The 13,904-nt window shown below is 40.9% G+C and overlaps 2 protein-coding genes across 2 annotated transcripts in view; both read left to right on the forward strand.

Moving 5' to 3' along the window:
• LOC145996552 (uncharacterized) overlaps positions 1 to 8,512 on the forward strand; it is a 70,412-nt gene extending 61,900 nt beyond the window's left edge. Inside the window, exon 3 of the mRNA XM_083133053.1 lies at positions 7,810 to 8,512. Coding sequence (XP_082989179.1) covers positions 7,810 to 8,043 — 234 coding nt within the window. The 3' untranslated portion in view covers positions 8,044 to 8,512. The remainder of the gene's footprint in view (positions 1 to 7,809) is intronic.
• Positions 1 to 13,904, forward strand: part of LOC145996501 (gamma-aminobutyric acid receptor subunit delta-like) — a 169,645-nt gene that overhangs the window by 118,394 nt on the left and 37,347 nt on the right. The window lies entirely within an intron of this gene.

A 13,904-nucleotide genomic window follows, 5' to 3' on the forward strand; every position in this document is an offset into this window, starting at 1 on the left:
GCTCAATTACCGAAGGGTACATACCTTTCTCAAAATTCGGTCACGCACAGAGTGGAAATCCTATCCGCGACGGAGACCGTGGACCTGGGCACCATGGGAGAACTTTTAGGTTTCGAGAACAACACAAAACTCGAAGCTGGCATCAAGCACGTGGCAACCAACATTCCTAAATTCTTGGCCATAGAGACTCTGAACGTACACTGCAACGTGGCAGAAGGCATGATCACGAAATCCTCGGACGGATTGTTAGGAAGTCACAAGCAGACGGGAATCATAGCCACGTTCAAACCAAGTTCCGAGTTCATGGAACCGATCATCTACACGCCCTCTTCGCCGATCTATTTTCCAGTATGTCGCAACCGCATAGACGACATAGAGTTGGTGGTGACGAACGAGAAAGGAGAGGTGGTGGATTTCGCAGGTGCCACTACGACGGCCATCGTGGAGATCAACGTATAATAAATAACCATACATGTAAAATGGAGCAAATCGAAAGTTACGAATTGCAATCTTTCCCTCCCAACCGTCGCACGTTCGCCAATCTGAACGAAGCGAACAGGGAGATCGAATACGACGTGGACGTAGGCGACGGGTTCATTCATCCTCACAGAGCGGACCTTTACCTTCAATTCGATGTGGTGAAGAAGGAAAGCGGAGACGCGTTTCCCGCAGCAGCAAACTTGATACTCGTGGACAACTTCGTGCCTCACCTGTTCTCGCAGGTGGAGGTGAGGAAACACAACACCGTCATCGACAGAATAGATTATCCAGGCATCACGTCGACGGCAGTGGGAACGTTGAAATTATCCAAAACGGACGCAGCGTACTACCAGGCCGGGGGATTCGAAGCCGGGACCAAAATATCGACGAAAAGTCACACGGTGCTCTTTCCCATGCGTCTGCTGCCGGGTTTCTTCTCGGACTACAAGGAGATCATGTGGAAGGGAGGACTGAGGGTCACGTTTCGAAGAGCGGCCAACGACAACGACGCACTGATGCGATACACCAACTTGAACGCCGACGGTACGCCGATAGCCAACACATTACCCGAAGCAGCGAAATGCGTCATCCGGAGCATGGAATTGAGAATGCCTGTGGTGGAATACGAAACGAACTACGCCCTCAAGTACAAAGCAGAGATCTTGAAAAATCCGCAGGTGCCGATTCACTTTCACGGTTACCAGTGCGTGCAGAAAATAGCGTCGGGAAGTCACATGGAATTCGACGTGACGACGCAGTTCAACAACATACAGTTCGACATGCCAGATTTCGTCGTAGTGCTCTTTCAGACCGGGAGGGACAAGAATCAGGAAAAAGATTCCAGCAAGTTCGACGACTGCAAGATCAAGAACGTTTATCTGAAGAATGGACGCAACGAAGTGTTCCCGCGCGAGAATTACAACCTCGACGTGACCAAAAACGATTACCTCAAACTTTACGAAGCGTTCTCGGCTTACAAACGCGTGACCGAGGGAAGCGTGGACATGTACTACACGCCCAGCGAGTTCAAAGCACGGAGACCCATGACCGTCATCAACACATCTAAGAGAAAGAAGGTTGTGGTCAACGATCGAACCAACATCAAGGTCGTCTGCGAGTTCCACGATGCCTTGCCCGAGGATACCCTATGCAGTGTCATCCTGATTGCAGAGAAGTCCTTCGCCTACGACGTGAAGAACGAGAGGGTCACAGAGCAGTTTTAACAAGTTTTTTTAACATCTTTTCTTGCACAATAAGAAATTTTCTGCACTAGCACAATCAGTTACAATGGCACAATACGAATTTCACTAGTTCAGATCAGTTACAAATGTCAATTTCATTAGTTATCAGTTACAATATCTTTTTTGCACTATAGCACGAGACAATCAGAAAATTTGCACAAAAAAATTTGTTGTTGTATTTTACACGTGAAAATTAACAATAAAATTTCTTTTTTTATCGTTTCAGATGCTGCCGAAACATCAAAAAACACATACACACACACTAGAAAAAAAGCATGCAACTTTATTTGTAACACACACATATTCTCCATCTTCATCAAGAAAATATTATAATAAACATAATTATTTTTATCTATCACACAATAAAACTCTATATCCAAAAATATCACAACATCAAATAACACTAGAGTCGTTAGTACACGTTGCATGCATTACGGAGGTCCTCTGTAGGGTTTCATGGAAGTTTGGGGGAAAAAAAAAACACGTGAAACCCTACAGAGGTGTGGTTATCTAGAACCGCAGCCGTTAGAACCTTTTACATTTTTGGTTGGGCACCACGCACCCTGGCGAGGTTATAGGGGCCAGGCATCCTAAAAAACAACAATTATTATTTTGTTTGTTTGTTTGCGTCACAATACGCGCGCGCGCGCGTGTGCGCGTGTGTGTGTGTGTGTGTGTGTGTGTGGCACATCGTTCCCCCGAGAAAGGTTTACAAAGGTCGCGATATACGGAGTTGGAAAATTACGATATGGCGCATTCGCTCGTTACTGTTCCCAGCTATAGGTTTTTCTCTCTCCCTAGCCCTTGCCAAGTAAAAAAAAAAGGTGTAGGTAGGAGTTGGTAACACTGCGAGAAAATAGAAATCATGCCTTACAAGAAAAAACCATTAAGGCGATTTTTACTTAATAACGTTGAACCCGTGCAGTGTTCCCACCCATCCATCTCTCTCTCTCTTTTACGGCAGTGCCGGCTCTCCTTGTTTAGTATATGTAGGTTGGCAAAAATTGCTTTATGCACTGTAAAGCAAACCTCAAGCAAAGTTGCCAGCTCCTTGCTTTAGGCTAGGTTAGACAAAAAAAAGCTCTAGGTAGGCTGTCGACTGTTTAACTCTTCCCTCTCTCTCTCTTCTCTCTCTTTTTTTTTTTTTTTTTTGTAAAAAGCCATGGCAAAAGTACCAGTAGGTTGGCAACCTTGCTTTATGCACTGTAAAACAAGCCTCAAGCACGGTTGCCAGCTCCTTGCTTTAGGTTACGTTAGACCAAAAACCTTGGTGATTTTTTTTGAGTAAGATGTTGGTAATACTGTGTCCGAAAATAGGGGGGGGGTTTATGCCTTACAAGAGCAAACCATTAAAGCAAGCCCCACCGAGCTTTACTTTCGGGTGTAGTGTTGGCAACACTGCGAGAAAAAAGTTGTTAGTTTCTTGTTTTAGGTTAGGTTAAACCAAAAACCTTGGTGATTTTTTCGAGTGAGGAGCTGACAACACTGCGAGAAAAAGGTTGCCAGCTCCTTGCTTTAGGTTAGGTTACCCCAAAAACCTTAGTGATTTTTTCGAGTAAGCAGCTAGCAACACTGCGCCATCAAGTGAAGATCATGCCTTACGAGAGAAATCCATTAAGGCAAGCTCCTCACTTCAGCTCCTCACTTGATGTTGCAGAACTCTCTAAACTGGAGAGATACTTGTCTTCGTTCACCTGCTCCAGAGATAAGTGGGACAGAGTGTAGTTCGCATACATGTAGCAAGTAAAGACACTTATCCCAGAATGAAAATTCCACATAGTTTTAAAACGTTTCTTTAAGCAATGAATGACTGGAAACGGATCACACATAATTCCCTTGCCAAAATCTAGTGGTCGAAAATTAATTTTAAGACATTTCATATCTATTCACCATATTCCAAGTTATAAGGAACTATTTCGTAGATTTTCATGAAACCGTTATAAAATTACATTGTGGTCCCACGTTCGATCCTCCATACTAGATGTTCCTTAAAAAATATCCATTCCATTAAACATGAGCATGGTAACATTATTTATAATAGCAGTATATAGTGGCTACATTGTTCTGCATATGGAATTTATAAAAAAAAATAAACAAATAAATGAATTGACACACGTTCAACGGGATATTTTTATATATAAGATCGTGAATTATGATACTCTAACGATAATTGTGTACTGCTTCCAAGACATTGACAAATATTAATGAAATAACTATTTATATGGGTGGCAATTCAGGACATGCTAATTTTACCCCTTTTCCCACTCGGGTTCAATGCAAGGATACCTCCGCAAATATCGCATGAAAAGTTCTCACCATGTGCAATCCTCCATTAAATGTTTTCGCCGAGTCGTACTACCTTCGTTTTCTTTGTTACAAACAATACTTGTTTGCACGTTACATGCATAAGAGTTACATCTACATTTCTCATTGGTCAACTCCTTCTAGTTGGCTTAAAGAGCGAAAGCTTGTAGGGTAGTGGCTACCGTTTAGGATTGTCAATCTGACGGTCGTAGGTTCAAACACTTCCGGTGGCAGAAAATTTTCGTAAGTTTTAGACATATCCCATTGTGTTCATTGTCCACGCCGTGTGAAACGGAATAATTCCGTTTGGAATTAACGATTGGGGGAGGGGAAATATTGAATTACAAAATCTCCATTTCAACGAACCGAGAAGTGGAGAAAAATTGAATAATTATTAAAAATTACGTTCATTTTTTTAGTGGTGTAATCGCAGGTAAAATCAAAGATCTTACATGGAAAATTTTAACTTGCTCTGAACTCAGCCAAAAGGCATTTCGCACCGATCTAATATATTCTCCAATACATTTCAAAATGTTATTGAATGTTTCATGTCGATAATTTGACCAATGCATCCATTCTTGACGCTCAGAGGATATTTTCTGCAACTACCTCTTCTCTCCAGTTCCTTCTCCTTCTTCTCTCCCCTCTTTCTGTTATGCTTTTATCTCATATCGCCTTCCCTACTTTTCTCGCATCTTATCTCCATCCCACTCTTCTCCACTCCTCTTATCTACTTTCCCGTCTTAGATTTCCGACTCCACTGCACTATTCTATCTTTTTTCGTTCTTCTCCTTGTTTCTCCTTTACCCTACTCTCCACTTCCCTCTTCTCGTCTCCTCCTCTCCTCTCGTCTCGTTTTCCTCCTCTTTTCTCTTCTTTGTTCTTTTTTCCTCATCTCTCCTCGAATCTTTTTACATTCTCCTCACTACATCTCTTCTCCTCGTCTATCCTCTCTTTCTTCTCTCCTCTACTTTCCTCTTCTCCTTTCGCTTTCTCTTTCTCCTCTCCTTTGTAACCTTTCGTTTCCTCTCACCTCCTTTCCTTACTGTAGACTCATCAGCGATGAAATACTAGAAAACCTATTTTTTTTCTTTCAGAAAGAATTTTGTCATTTGCGATATAATAGTGATATTTTTAATAATTTTATACAATAATACTTGTTTATATTTCTTTCGCGTATTTTATAAATATCTATTGTGCATGTGGCAACCCTGAAATTGAGCCTAACTCTGCACGCAACCCACCAACGGCTTGTGTAAATTGGGTTGCCTAGTTTAAAATGTCGTTGTCCTAAAACTTTTGAGAGACACTGTACAACAGTTGTCAACGATGTGGAAGTCGCAGTATTTCTGTAGCAGTGCCTGTTCTGTTTATGGTTTCAATGGAGCGATCTGTTGCCTGAAGAATCTTTTGAACAGTTTGGAAGCGAATGCCATGAAGTTGTTCCACCATCTTAGGGATCAAATAAAAGTCACAAGGGCTTAAGTCTGGGAAGTAAGGGGGATGGTAGGGTTGCGCTACGTGCGCCCGAGCATTGCCCTGCAAAATGACGGGAGGATTCCGCGGAAAGTGTCCCCTCTTCAAGTCGCAGGTTATGTTCCAAAAATGAACAGTAATACTGCGCATTGACGGTCTGTCCTGGAGGCAGGGCGAGATTCACAAGAACCTTAGTGGGGTTCTGAGTCTGACTACACAACTTTAGACCGCCAACTTCAATGATACTCTATTCCTCTCATCACTGCGCATGCGCCTAGTGTTGGAAGGAAGAGTCCATTTACTGGGAGGTAGGTTAGGTATCAAACTAACATGTGGTATAAGTGTGAAGCACCGGTTCCATTTCATGGTTTATGTAAAGCAGTGTTGCCACTATTAAATTTCCATATATATAATGTCAGTACTTAAGTTATTAACTTTTAAGTTATTTAATTCTCATCTTCAAGTAACAAGTAACTGAACTGAACCTAATTGAGAGTGACTTAACGCTCATCTTGAAGAAACTAAACTTTATTTAGTTATTTAATCATCATCTTCTAGAAACTGAACCTCATTGAAAGTTACTTAATTCTCATCTTCAAGGAACTGAACTTCATTGAAAGTTACTTAATTCTCATCTTCAAGGAACTGAACCTCATTGAAAGTTACTTAATTCTCATTTTCAAGGAACTGAACCTCATTGAAAGTTACTTAATTCTCATCTTCAAGGAACTGAACTTCATTGAAAGTTACTTAATTCTCATCTTCAAGGAAATAAAACCGAACGTCATTGTTTAACTGAACTCTCATCTTGAAGAAACTATACCGAACTTCATTGAAAGTGATTTAACTTAACTCTCATTTTGAAAGAACTATACAGAACTTTGTTTTTTAACTGAACTCTCATCTTCAAATAAATATACCGAACTCCATTGCTTAACTGAACTCTCATCTTCAAGAAGCTAGACAACTTCATTGAGAGTTATTTAATTTAACTGTCGTCTTCAAGGAACTGAACTTCATTGATAGTAAACTTCACTTTAATCGTGAGAGAACTGAGTGAAACAGGAAACAAGTAAGGTTTTTGCTTGTAATTTTCTGGGCCAACACCCCAAACACTCAGAATATGTTTCGTTGCAAGGTCATTATTGAGAAAACACAAGTTGCATGCGTGCGCACACATGTATGCACGAGGCACGTTCCGAAAGTAAGTTTCGTCATTTTTTTTCCACAGGGAAGCTTTATTACAAACAGAAGAATACAATGTCATAACAAAATACAATCTGTTGGTTATTTTTCCACATAGTCGCCACCAAGATTGATACATTTGTCGTACCGTGAAATCAATTTCAAGAAGTCGGTGCCCAGCGATTTAAGGAAGTTCTTGACAGCGTGTCGCACGTCTTCATTGCTTCCGAAGTGACGTCCCGATAGTGCTCGAAAAAGGTGGAAGTCTGATGGGGCAAGATCGGGGCTGTAGGCCGAGTGATTCAATCTCTCCCATCCGAGACGACGAATGTGTTCTGCAGTGACCCTTGCTGTGTGGGGTCTTGCATTGTCGTCCAAGAACAAAACCCCTCGATCCAAGAGCCCCGGTCTCTTGCGTCGAATGGCGGACTTCAGTTTGCTTAGTGTGTGGCAATAGCGTGCCGCGCTTCCATTTGTGACCACGTTTCCAGCACACGTCTTTCTGCCATACTGGTTTGCACTCGAATGAGCTCGGGCACGTCGGTCTGCTTCTTATCGCTATTCTTTGGTACTCTGCGCATGCGCCATCGCTCCACTGCTCTCGCTCCTCCCGTCGTGTATTCAAGAAAGATTGTCTTTTGTTATGGAAAATGTGTTTTCTCTCTTTGTAATACAGCTTCCCTGTGAAAAAAATGACGAAACTTACTTTCGGAATGTACCTCGTATATATGTAATATATATCACTCTCACTCTGTGTGTAGAGAGAGAAAGAGAGAGAATGAAAGATGAAAGACAGAGAGGATAACGTTTCTCTCTCTCTCTCTATCTCTCTCTCTCCCTCTCTTCGCTCCGTTCTGTTCTCCCTCTTTCTCTGTACTCCCCCACGTGATATTTTCAGAATACGCTAGTACCTCATGAGTAAGACGGGGAAATATACATATGTACATACAGAGTGAGTGTAATATCCAGTGCCGTTGTCGGATTTAATTGCATGGCAGATGTCATGGGATAATTCCACTAGTTACTGTAAACCTTTAGGCTCCATGTGTACTTGGTTCAAAAATACTTTGAACACCATGTACCCGTTAGATGAGCGGGTTTAAATTTGGCTTTTTCTTTGCAGCTGCAGAATGATGAAGACCTTGATGGAGAGGTGCCCGTGGAACATCTTGAGAACCGCCGGAAGGCCAAACGGATGAGACTGAAGAATCTTTTCCGGATGTGGCAGAGATTGAAAAGCGGCCCAGATTATCTGGATCAGCTCTGCCTGTTCCTGTTCCCGGGCGCCTATGTTGCCTTCAACCTGGTCTACTGGGTATGCTACGGGACTCAGAGGATGCAGCGCTTCAACCTGTAGACCAATCCCCTTCCCCCTCCTCTGACCAGAAACGCACTATCTTTTGCCCAGCTGAGGAGGACTTGTAAACATGATAACAGCGATCAACAAACGTAGCACCTTCAATTTCTCCTATTGGGGATATGAAGCAGGTCACCCATGCTTATCACAGTAGTGGTAGCTTACATTGAACACGCTCATTTCTCTAACGAAAAAATACAATCTTATTTGACAATACCCAGTACTAAGGAATAGTGGGTTCGATTTTTGCCAATAATAGAGGTTCTTTAACCTGAGAAGGTTCTGAACTTCATTGAGAGTCATTTAACTCATCTTGAAGGAACTGAACTTCATTGAGAGTCATTTGACTCATCTTGAAGGAATTGAACATCATTGAGAGTCATTTGACTCATCTTGAAGGAACTGAACTTCATTGAGAGTCATTAAACTCATCTTGAAGGAACTGAACTGCATTGAGAGTCATTGAACTCATCTTGAAGGAACTGAACATCATTGAGAGTCATTTGACTCATCTTGAAGGAACTTCATTGAGAGTCATTTAACTCATCTTGAAGGAACTGAACTTCATTGAGAGTCATTTAACTCATCTTGAAGGAACTGAACTTCATTGATAGTCATTTAACTCATCTTGAAGGAACTAGACAACTTCATTAAGAGTTATTTTAACTAAGCTCTCATCTTCAAGTTATTAGACTGAACTCCATTGAGAGTTATTTATCTGAACTCTCATCTTCAAAGGTCTCCCCGATGGCATAGAGGAATAGTGGGTTCGATTTCTGCCAATGATACAGGTTCTTTAACCTGAGAAGGTTCTTGTAAGGTCTTACTCCCATTCGTTTGTTTTTCTTCACTAGCAAGAAACGGATTGTGTTGCAATTGTGATAAATGCCAATTTTCATTAAGGCCAGCCGCACACCGGATCCAACACGACGCGACGCAACACGATGCGACAAGACAAGCCAATTTGTTGCCTACAATCTGATAGCAGATTCCGTCCATGTACGCAGTGTGTCTAGGTCTGTCTTTATAATTTGGGAAGCGGGTAACGATGTATTACAAGTATAATAATTTACAGCACAATGTATCAATGTCTTTAAGTTAGGCACACAGAGGAGATGCGCTATGTAGATTTTTCATCGAAAAATGCAGGCTCGACCAGGATTCGGACCTGTTTTTTTGGTATACCGTTCTCTAACCACTGAGCTACCGAGCCGGCCTGGCTTCGCATGATTTTTCGCTACCTCTGTTTTACCTGGCAACGTCGACGTCTACAGGCCGTGTCCGACAGGTGCAACAGTGTACTTGAAGCGAGAATCCTCCGAGTATGGTCTTGGAGTGCGGTCTAAGTCGTGGACTGGAAGTAAAAGTCTTTCGAATTGCCCTTCGACTGCAGCGCCAAATACGATCAGTAGATAAAACTGAGTACTCCTTGTTTTCCTCGCGTTTTAAACACTTATTTTTCACCATAGAAATCACGTTGCATTTTCAAATGTTCGTACACATACATTTCCACACATTAGAAGAACTATTACCAACAACTTGCTGGTCCATAACGTATATCTATCTGTGTCGCTCGCTGGCTTTCTACCTCCGTGATTTTAAACAAATGAACAACGAGTGCGGAAACCACGTGACCTAGTCACCAAACCATCTGCACTGCGAGCTGTGCACTTGCTTCCTTCTGTCCTTGGCGCTTGCGAACTGTACTAGGTGACGTCACTTACGCCAAGACCATATTTCAAGTCTGTACTTTGTACCTTTCGGACAGAGCCACAGTGTTTCTTCTCTCTCTCTCTCTCCTCTTTCTCTCCCTCTCTCTCTCTTCCTCTCTCTCTCTTCCCCCCTCTGAGAGAAAGGAGAAGAGAAAGAGGAGACCCTCTCTCTCTCTCTCTCTTTATTTTCTTGGAGAGGGGGAGAGAGAGAGAGGAAGAAGAACAGAGAGAGAAAAGAGGAGAGGAGGAGAGAGAGAGAGAGAGAGTTTTTATCTTTTTCTTCTCTTTCTCTCGCTCTCTCTCTGTGAAAGAGGAGAGAGGAAAAAAGAAAGAGAAAAAGGAATATCTCTCTCTCTCTGTTTCTCTCTCCCTCTTTCTCTCTCTCCTCTTCTCTTTTTAGAGAGAGAGATAAAGAAAAGGAGAGAGAGAGATAAAGAAAAGGAGAGAGAGAGAAGAAAGAAAAGGAGAGAGAGAGAGAGAGAGAAATAGAGTGAGTATCTCTTTCTCCATTTTTTCTCTCTCTCTCTCCCTCCGTTTCTTCAAAGGCAACAGATCCGGGTTGCGGTAGCACCAGCAGAGACGATTCCACACAGGTCACGTACGTATGTCTTGGTATGTCTACACAAGAATGTATTGCTTACGTGTCACCAGATGCTTCTGAAGGCATAGGTGAACATGCAAAGCCCGTTGTTAACTTGACATATTGTTGAGAAAATGGAAGTTCTACAGATGATCTCAAATTACAAATATGAAGTTTAATAATAACTTCATTGGGTGCTCTATTTTATATTAATAAAATTAATATTTCACTTGTTGCTAAAGATTTGATTTTGTAATGTAGATGAAAATATTCAGTGCATGGCAAATGGCAATCAATAAATACTATTATTACACATTCAGAAGGTTTTGTAATTTTCTTGTTGTGTAAACTCGAAAATAAAATATATCTTTCAAATACTCACAACTCATACTTTTAAAAATGTAAAATTGCTCTTTACTTGTAAGGTATGTTAGTTACCAGTAGTTTTAATCCTAGCCTAAGTGATACTATGACAACTCTGCAATACAGAAGCTGCATCAAAAAATATATGAATATTTAAATATAAACAAAATGGAAATTACAATATCTTGGTACAAAAACTTGTTCCCTGAACAGGGATAACAATTTATATAGTTTTGTAGAGTATATTACGCCTATTAGAACGCCATAAGTCTGAGATCTCTGTGACTACCTGTTCAGGGGTCAGGTTTTGGAGAGGGCAAGTTGGTGATAGGGTTACCAAAGTTAGTATATAGGTATATCGTTACTACAACTTTTGAAAAATTTGTTTAATTTTGCGATATCTGAAGCTGTTTTAGAGATATTGGAGATTTATGGATTTCTAGATTATTTTTTAATGGATACCTTCTCGAGCAGCGACCACAGGACAGTCTTCTCTCATCCCCCCCCCCCTCAATGGACGTCGTACATCACCAGTCGGGGTGCACGGCTTTGCGCCAATCACTCTGGAAAATGGTTTGGTTTTGCGCCAATAATTACCGGATCCTTATCTTTCCGTACATGGTTTTGCGCCACTACAGAAAATCGTAATTCAATGACTTAGGTTGGCAAGCATGATTTTCGTCCCACTTAAACAGGCTGCGGACTGTCACCGAGATGGCCGCGTACACAATGCTTGAGGGTTGTTCATGTAATGCACTTGACGCCTTCCGTTTACATGAACCACGAATTTGTTGAAGTATTAAACTGCGTTCATTGCTATCGTGATTATGAATTATCTTCTCACTTTCAACTATCATGTCACTGTTCGTAATTATTATTGCTGTACACGACTTGTTTGTGCAACGCCACCGAACACGTCCATCTGAATATGCGTAAGCTTTCCTGAATTTATAATTGTCCTTACTTATTAGATCCTTACCTCTATTCGATGCCTCTGCGAGAAGTTCCATGGTCGACCGGACTCCGGTGTAATGAAACGTGTAACGTTGAGGTGAAACACAGGGAGGTAGACGAAAGCCACGATCAGTCCTTGCCCTTGAGAGACAGGATTGCCAACCTATACAATTCTTAGCTCGGCTAGACATTCAAGAGTGGCGGAAAACATTCTTGGCGCAAAAGATACTGTGGCACTAATATTTACAATTTGTTCATTGGCGCAAAACACGCGATTTTGGCGCAAATGCATTGCATCGTTCGTCGTGATGTGGGACTTTAGCATGTAGTTCTATCCAGGGTGGGTAAAAATCATGATTCTTTTTTTTTAAAAAAGTCATTTTGATGATTTTTTAATAGGATTTTTTAAATTTAAATCGATTTTTTTAAAGGCTTAACATTTTTTTGTATATTTTTTGGCACCATACTTGTATGTTTTCTTAGAAAGGATTTTTCTAGTACGCGGCCCAGTAAAATATTTGAACAGTTTGATTAAAGCAAATACAAAATTATATGTAAATATACCTACATCTGGAATACCCCATTATGCTTGCAAGGTGAATCACCCGAGAATATAAATTGGTGTCTGATATTCTAAAATTTATTTTAAAAAATGCCATGATCATAAAAAAGCACGTTGGTTATTTGCAGTAACAATATTAAAGATGATGGAAATATCCTAAGCCTGCTCTTCCTGGCCCTACTGTATTTGAGAATGAGATTGGGTTATTTTTACGTCGTTTTTCTGTCACTTTTGACTAATCGCGGCAATGAGGGTGAGTGATGATATGAAATTGATGAAGCGACACTCACAAAAAACAATCATTCCCAGACCAGGATTCGAACGCGGGTTCCCTTGCCGTCGTGGCGTGCTGTGGTAACCACTCCACCACGAAGATCCGCTCTTAGACATACCTGAATTGAAATCGGTTTATTTTGGGAACCTCGCACACACAGCATAGTGCTACGTGTACAGACTTTTACAAGAAAGTTAAGTTTTCTTCTCGCAATATAGAGTGGCATGCCTAAAGGGGTGCGGGGGGTGGTGCGGATAATAACCCCCCCCCTTTGGGCAGGAAAACATGGCAAAAGATGACTGCCTACTAAGAAACTGTATAGGTCCCCATCCCTTTTTAAAGTCTTTGGCACGCCACTGTATATAGAGCTTATTAGAGCATTGTTTTTAAGCCCAATTTATGCACAGGAAGGCTAATCGGGACTGGGGACTTGCAGTTTAAAGTGGAATCCGAACAACTTGTGCCTCACCCTTGCATCAAACCCGGCACCCGTTGATTACAAGGATGCGACGTTACCACTACGCTATCTATCAAAGAAAGAAAAACGGAAATTGTCCCACAACTTTTCAAGACATGTGCTGTTCCATTTGGAACAAAGAAAAGTAGGAGAATGGGCTGTTCCACTTTTTGATAGGGGAGGAAGTGTAATAATTTACATTGACATTTCTTAACATTTTAATTACTTTTTTCTCGAAAATGGGACGAGGCCCCAACGTTTTTTCATTTCCGTGTGTTAGTACATATATTCAGCTACAAGATGGCATACTTAGTTTATTTTTGGCTTGATGCTGTTTTGAGATAAATCTAATTCTAAAGTTGTGGATTTCGCAATTTTTGAGTATTCAAAGGGTTATATCTGCTAACAGCATCAATATCCAAGTAATGTGCTATATCAGGTAGCTTGTCCTAATATTGAGCTTCAATGCCCAGTTAACAAATCTTTAGGGTAGTGTTGCTTAACCAATATATTAAGGGCCGAAAACAAAAAAAAACTGCATTTTGGACCATCTTTGTTGCCACATAACAATGGAAAGCAACAATGTCCCATCAAAACAATTGAATGTATATAAGCAAAAATACTTATATTAACAGTATATCAAAACAAAAGTTTGGGGTGTTTTTGCTTTCCAAAGATACAGCACTCCGTACTTACCCATGTTTCACTTTCCATGAAAAATGGTTTCCATGAAAATGGGCGGTCTGACCTTGAACTTTGATATTTTCTACAGGGGAGGGAAAAAATTTTCATGGTCTCAAAATTGCACAATATTCATTTCTCATAACCTATTTCAACATATAAAAAAATGAAGCCAATCAAAAAATACAACTATCCAAATATCCCTTTTTTGTTCGAATTTCAAAATAACGGCTCTTAATATTACTATAATAAATTTCAGTAACTTTTATTTCAGTGAA

Source organism: Lepisma saccharinum, chromosome 12 (assembly GCF_977018435.1).
Source record: "Lepisma saccharinum chromosome 12, izLepSacc3.1, whole genome shotgun sequence".
NCBI classification, from domain to species: domain Eukaryota; kingdom Metazoa; phylum Arthropoda; class Insecta; order Zygentoma; family Lepismatidae; genus Lepisma; species Lepisma saccharinum.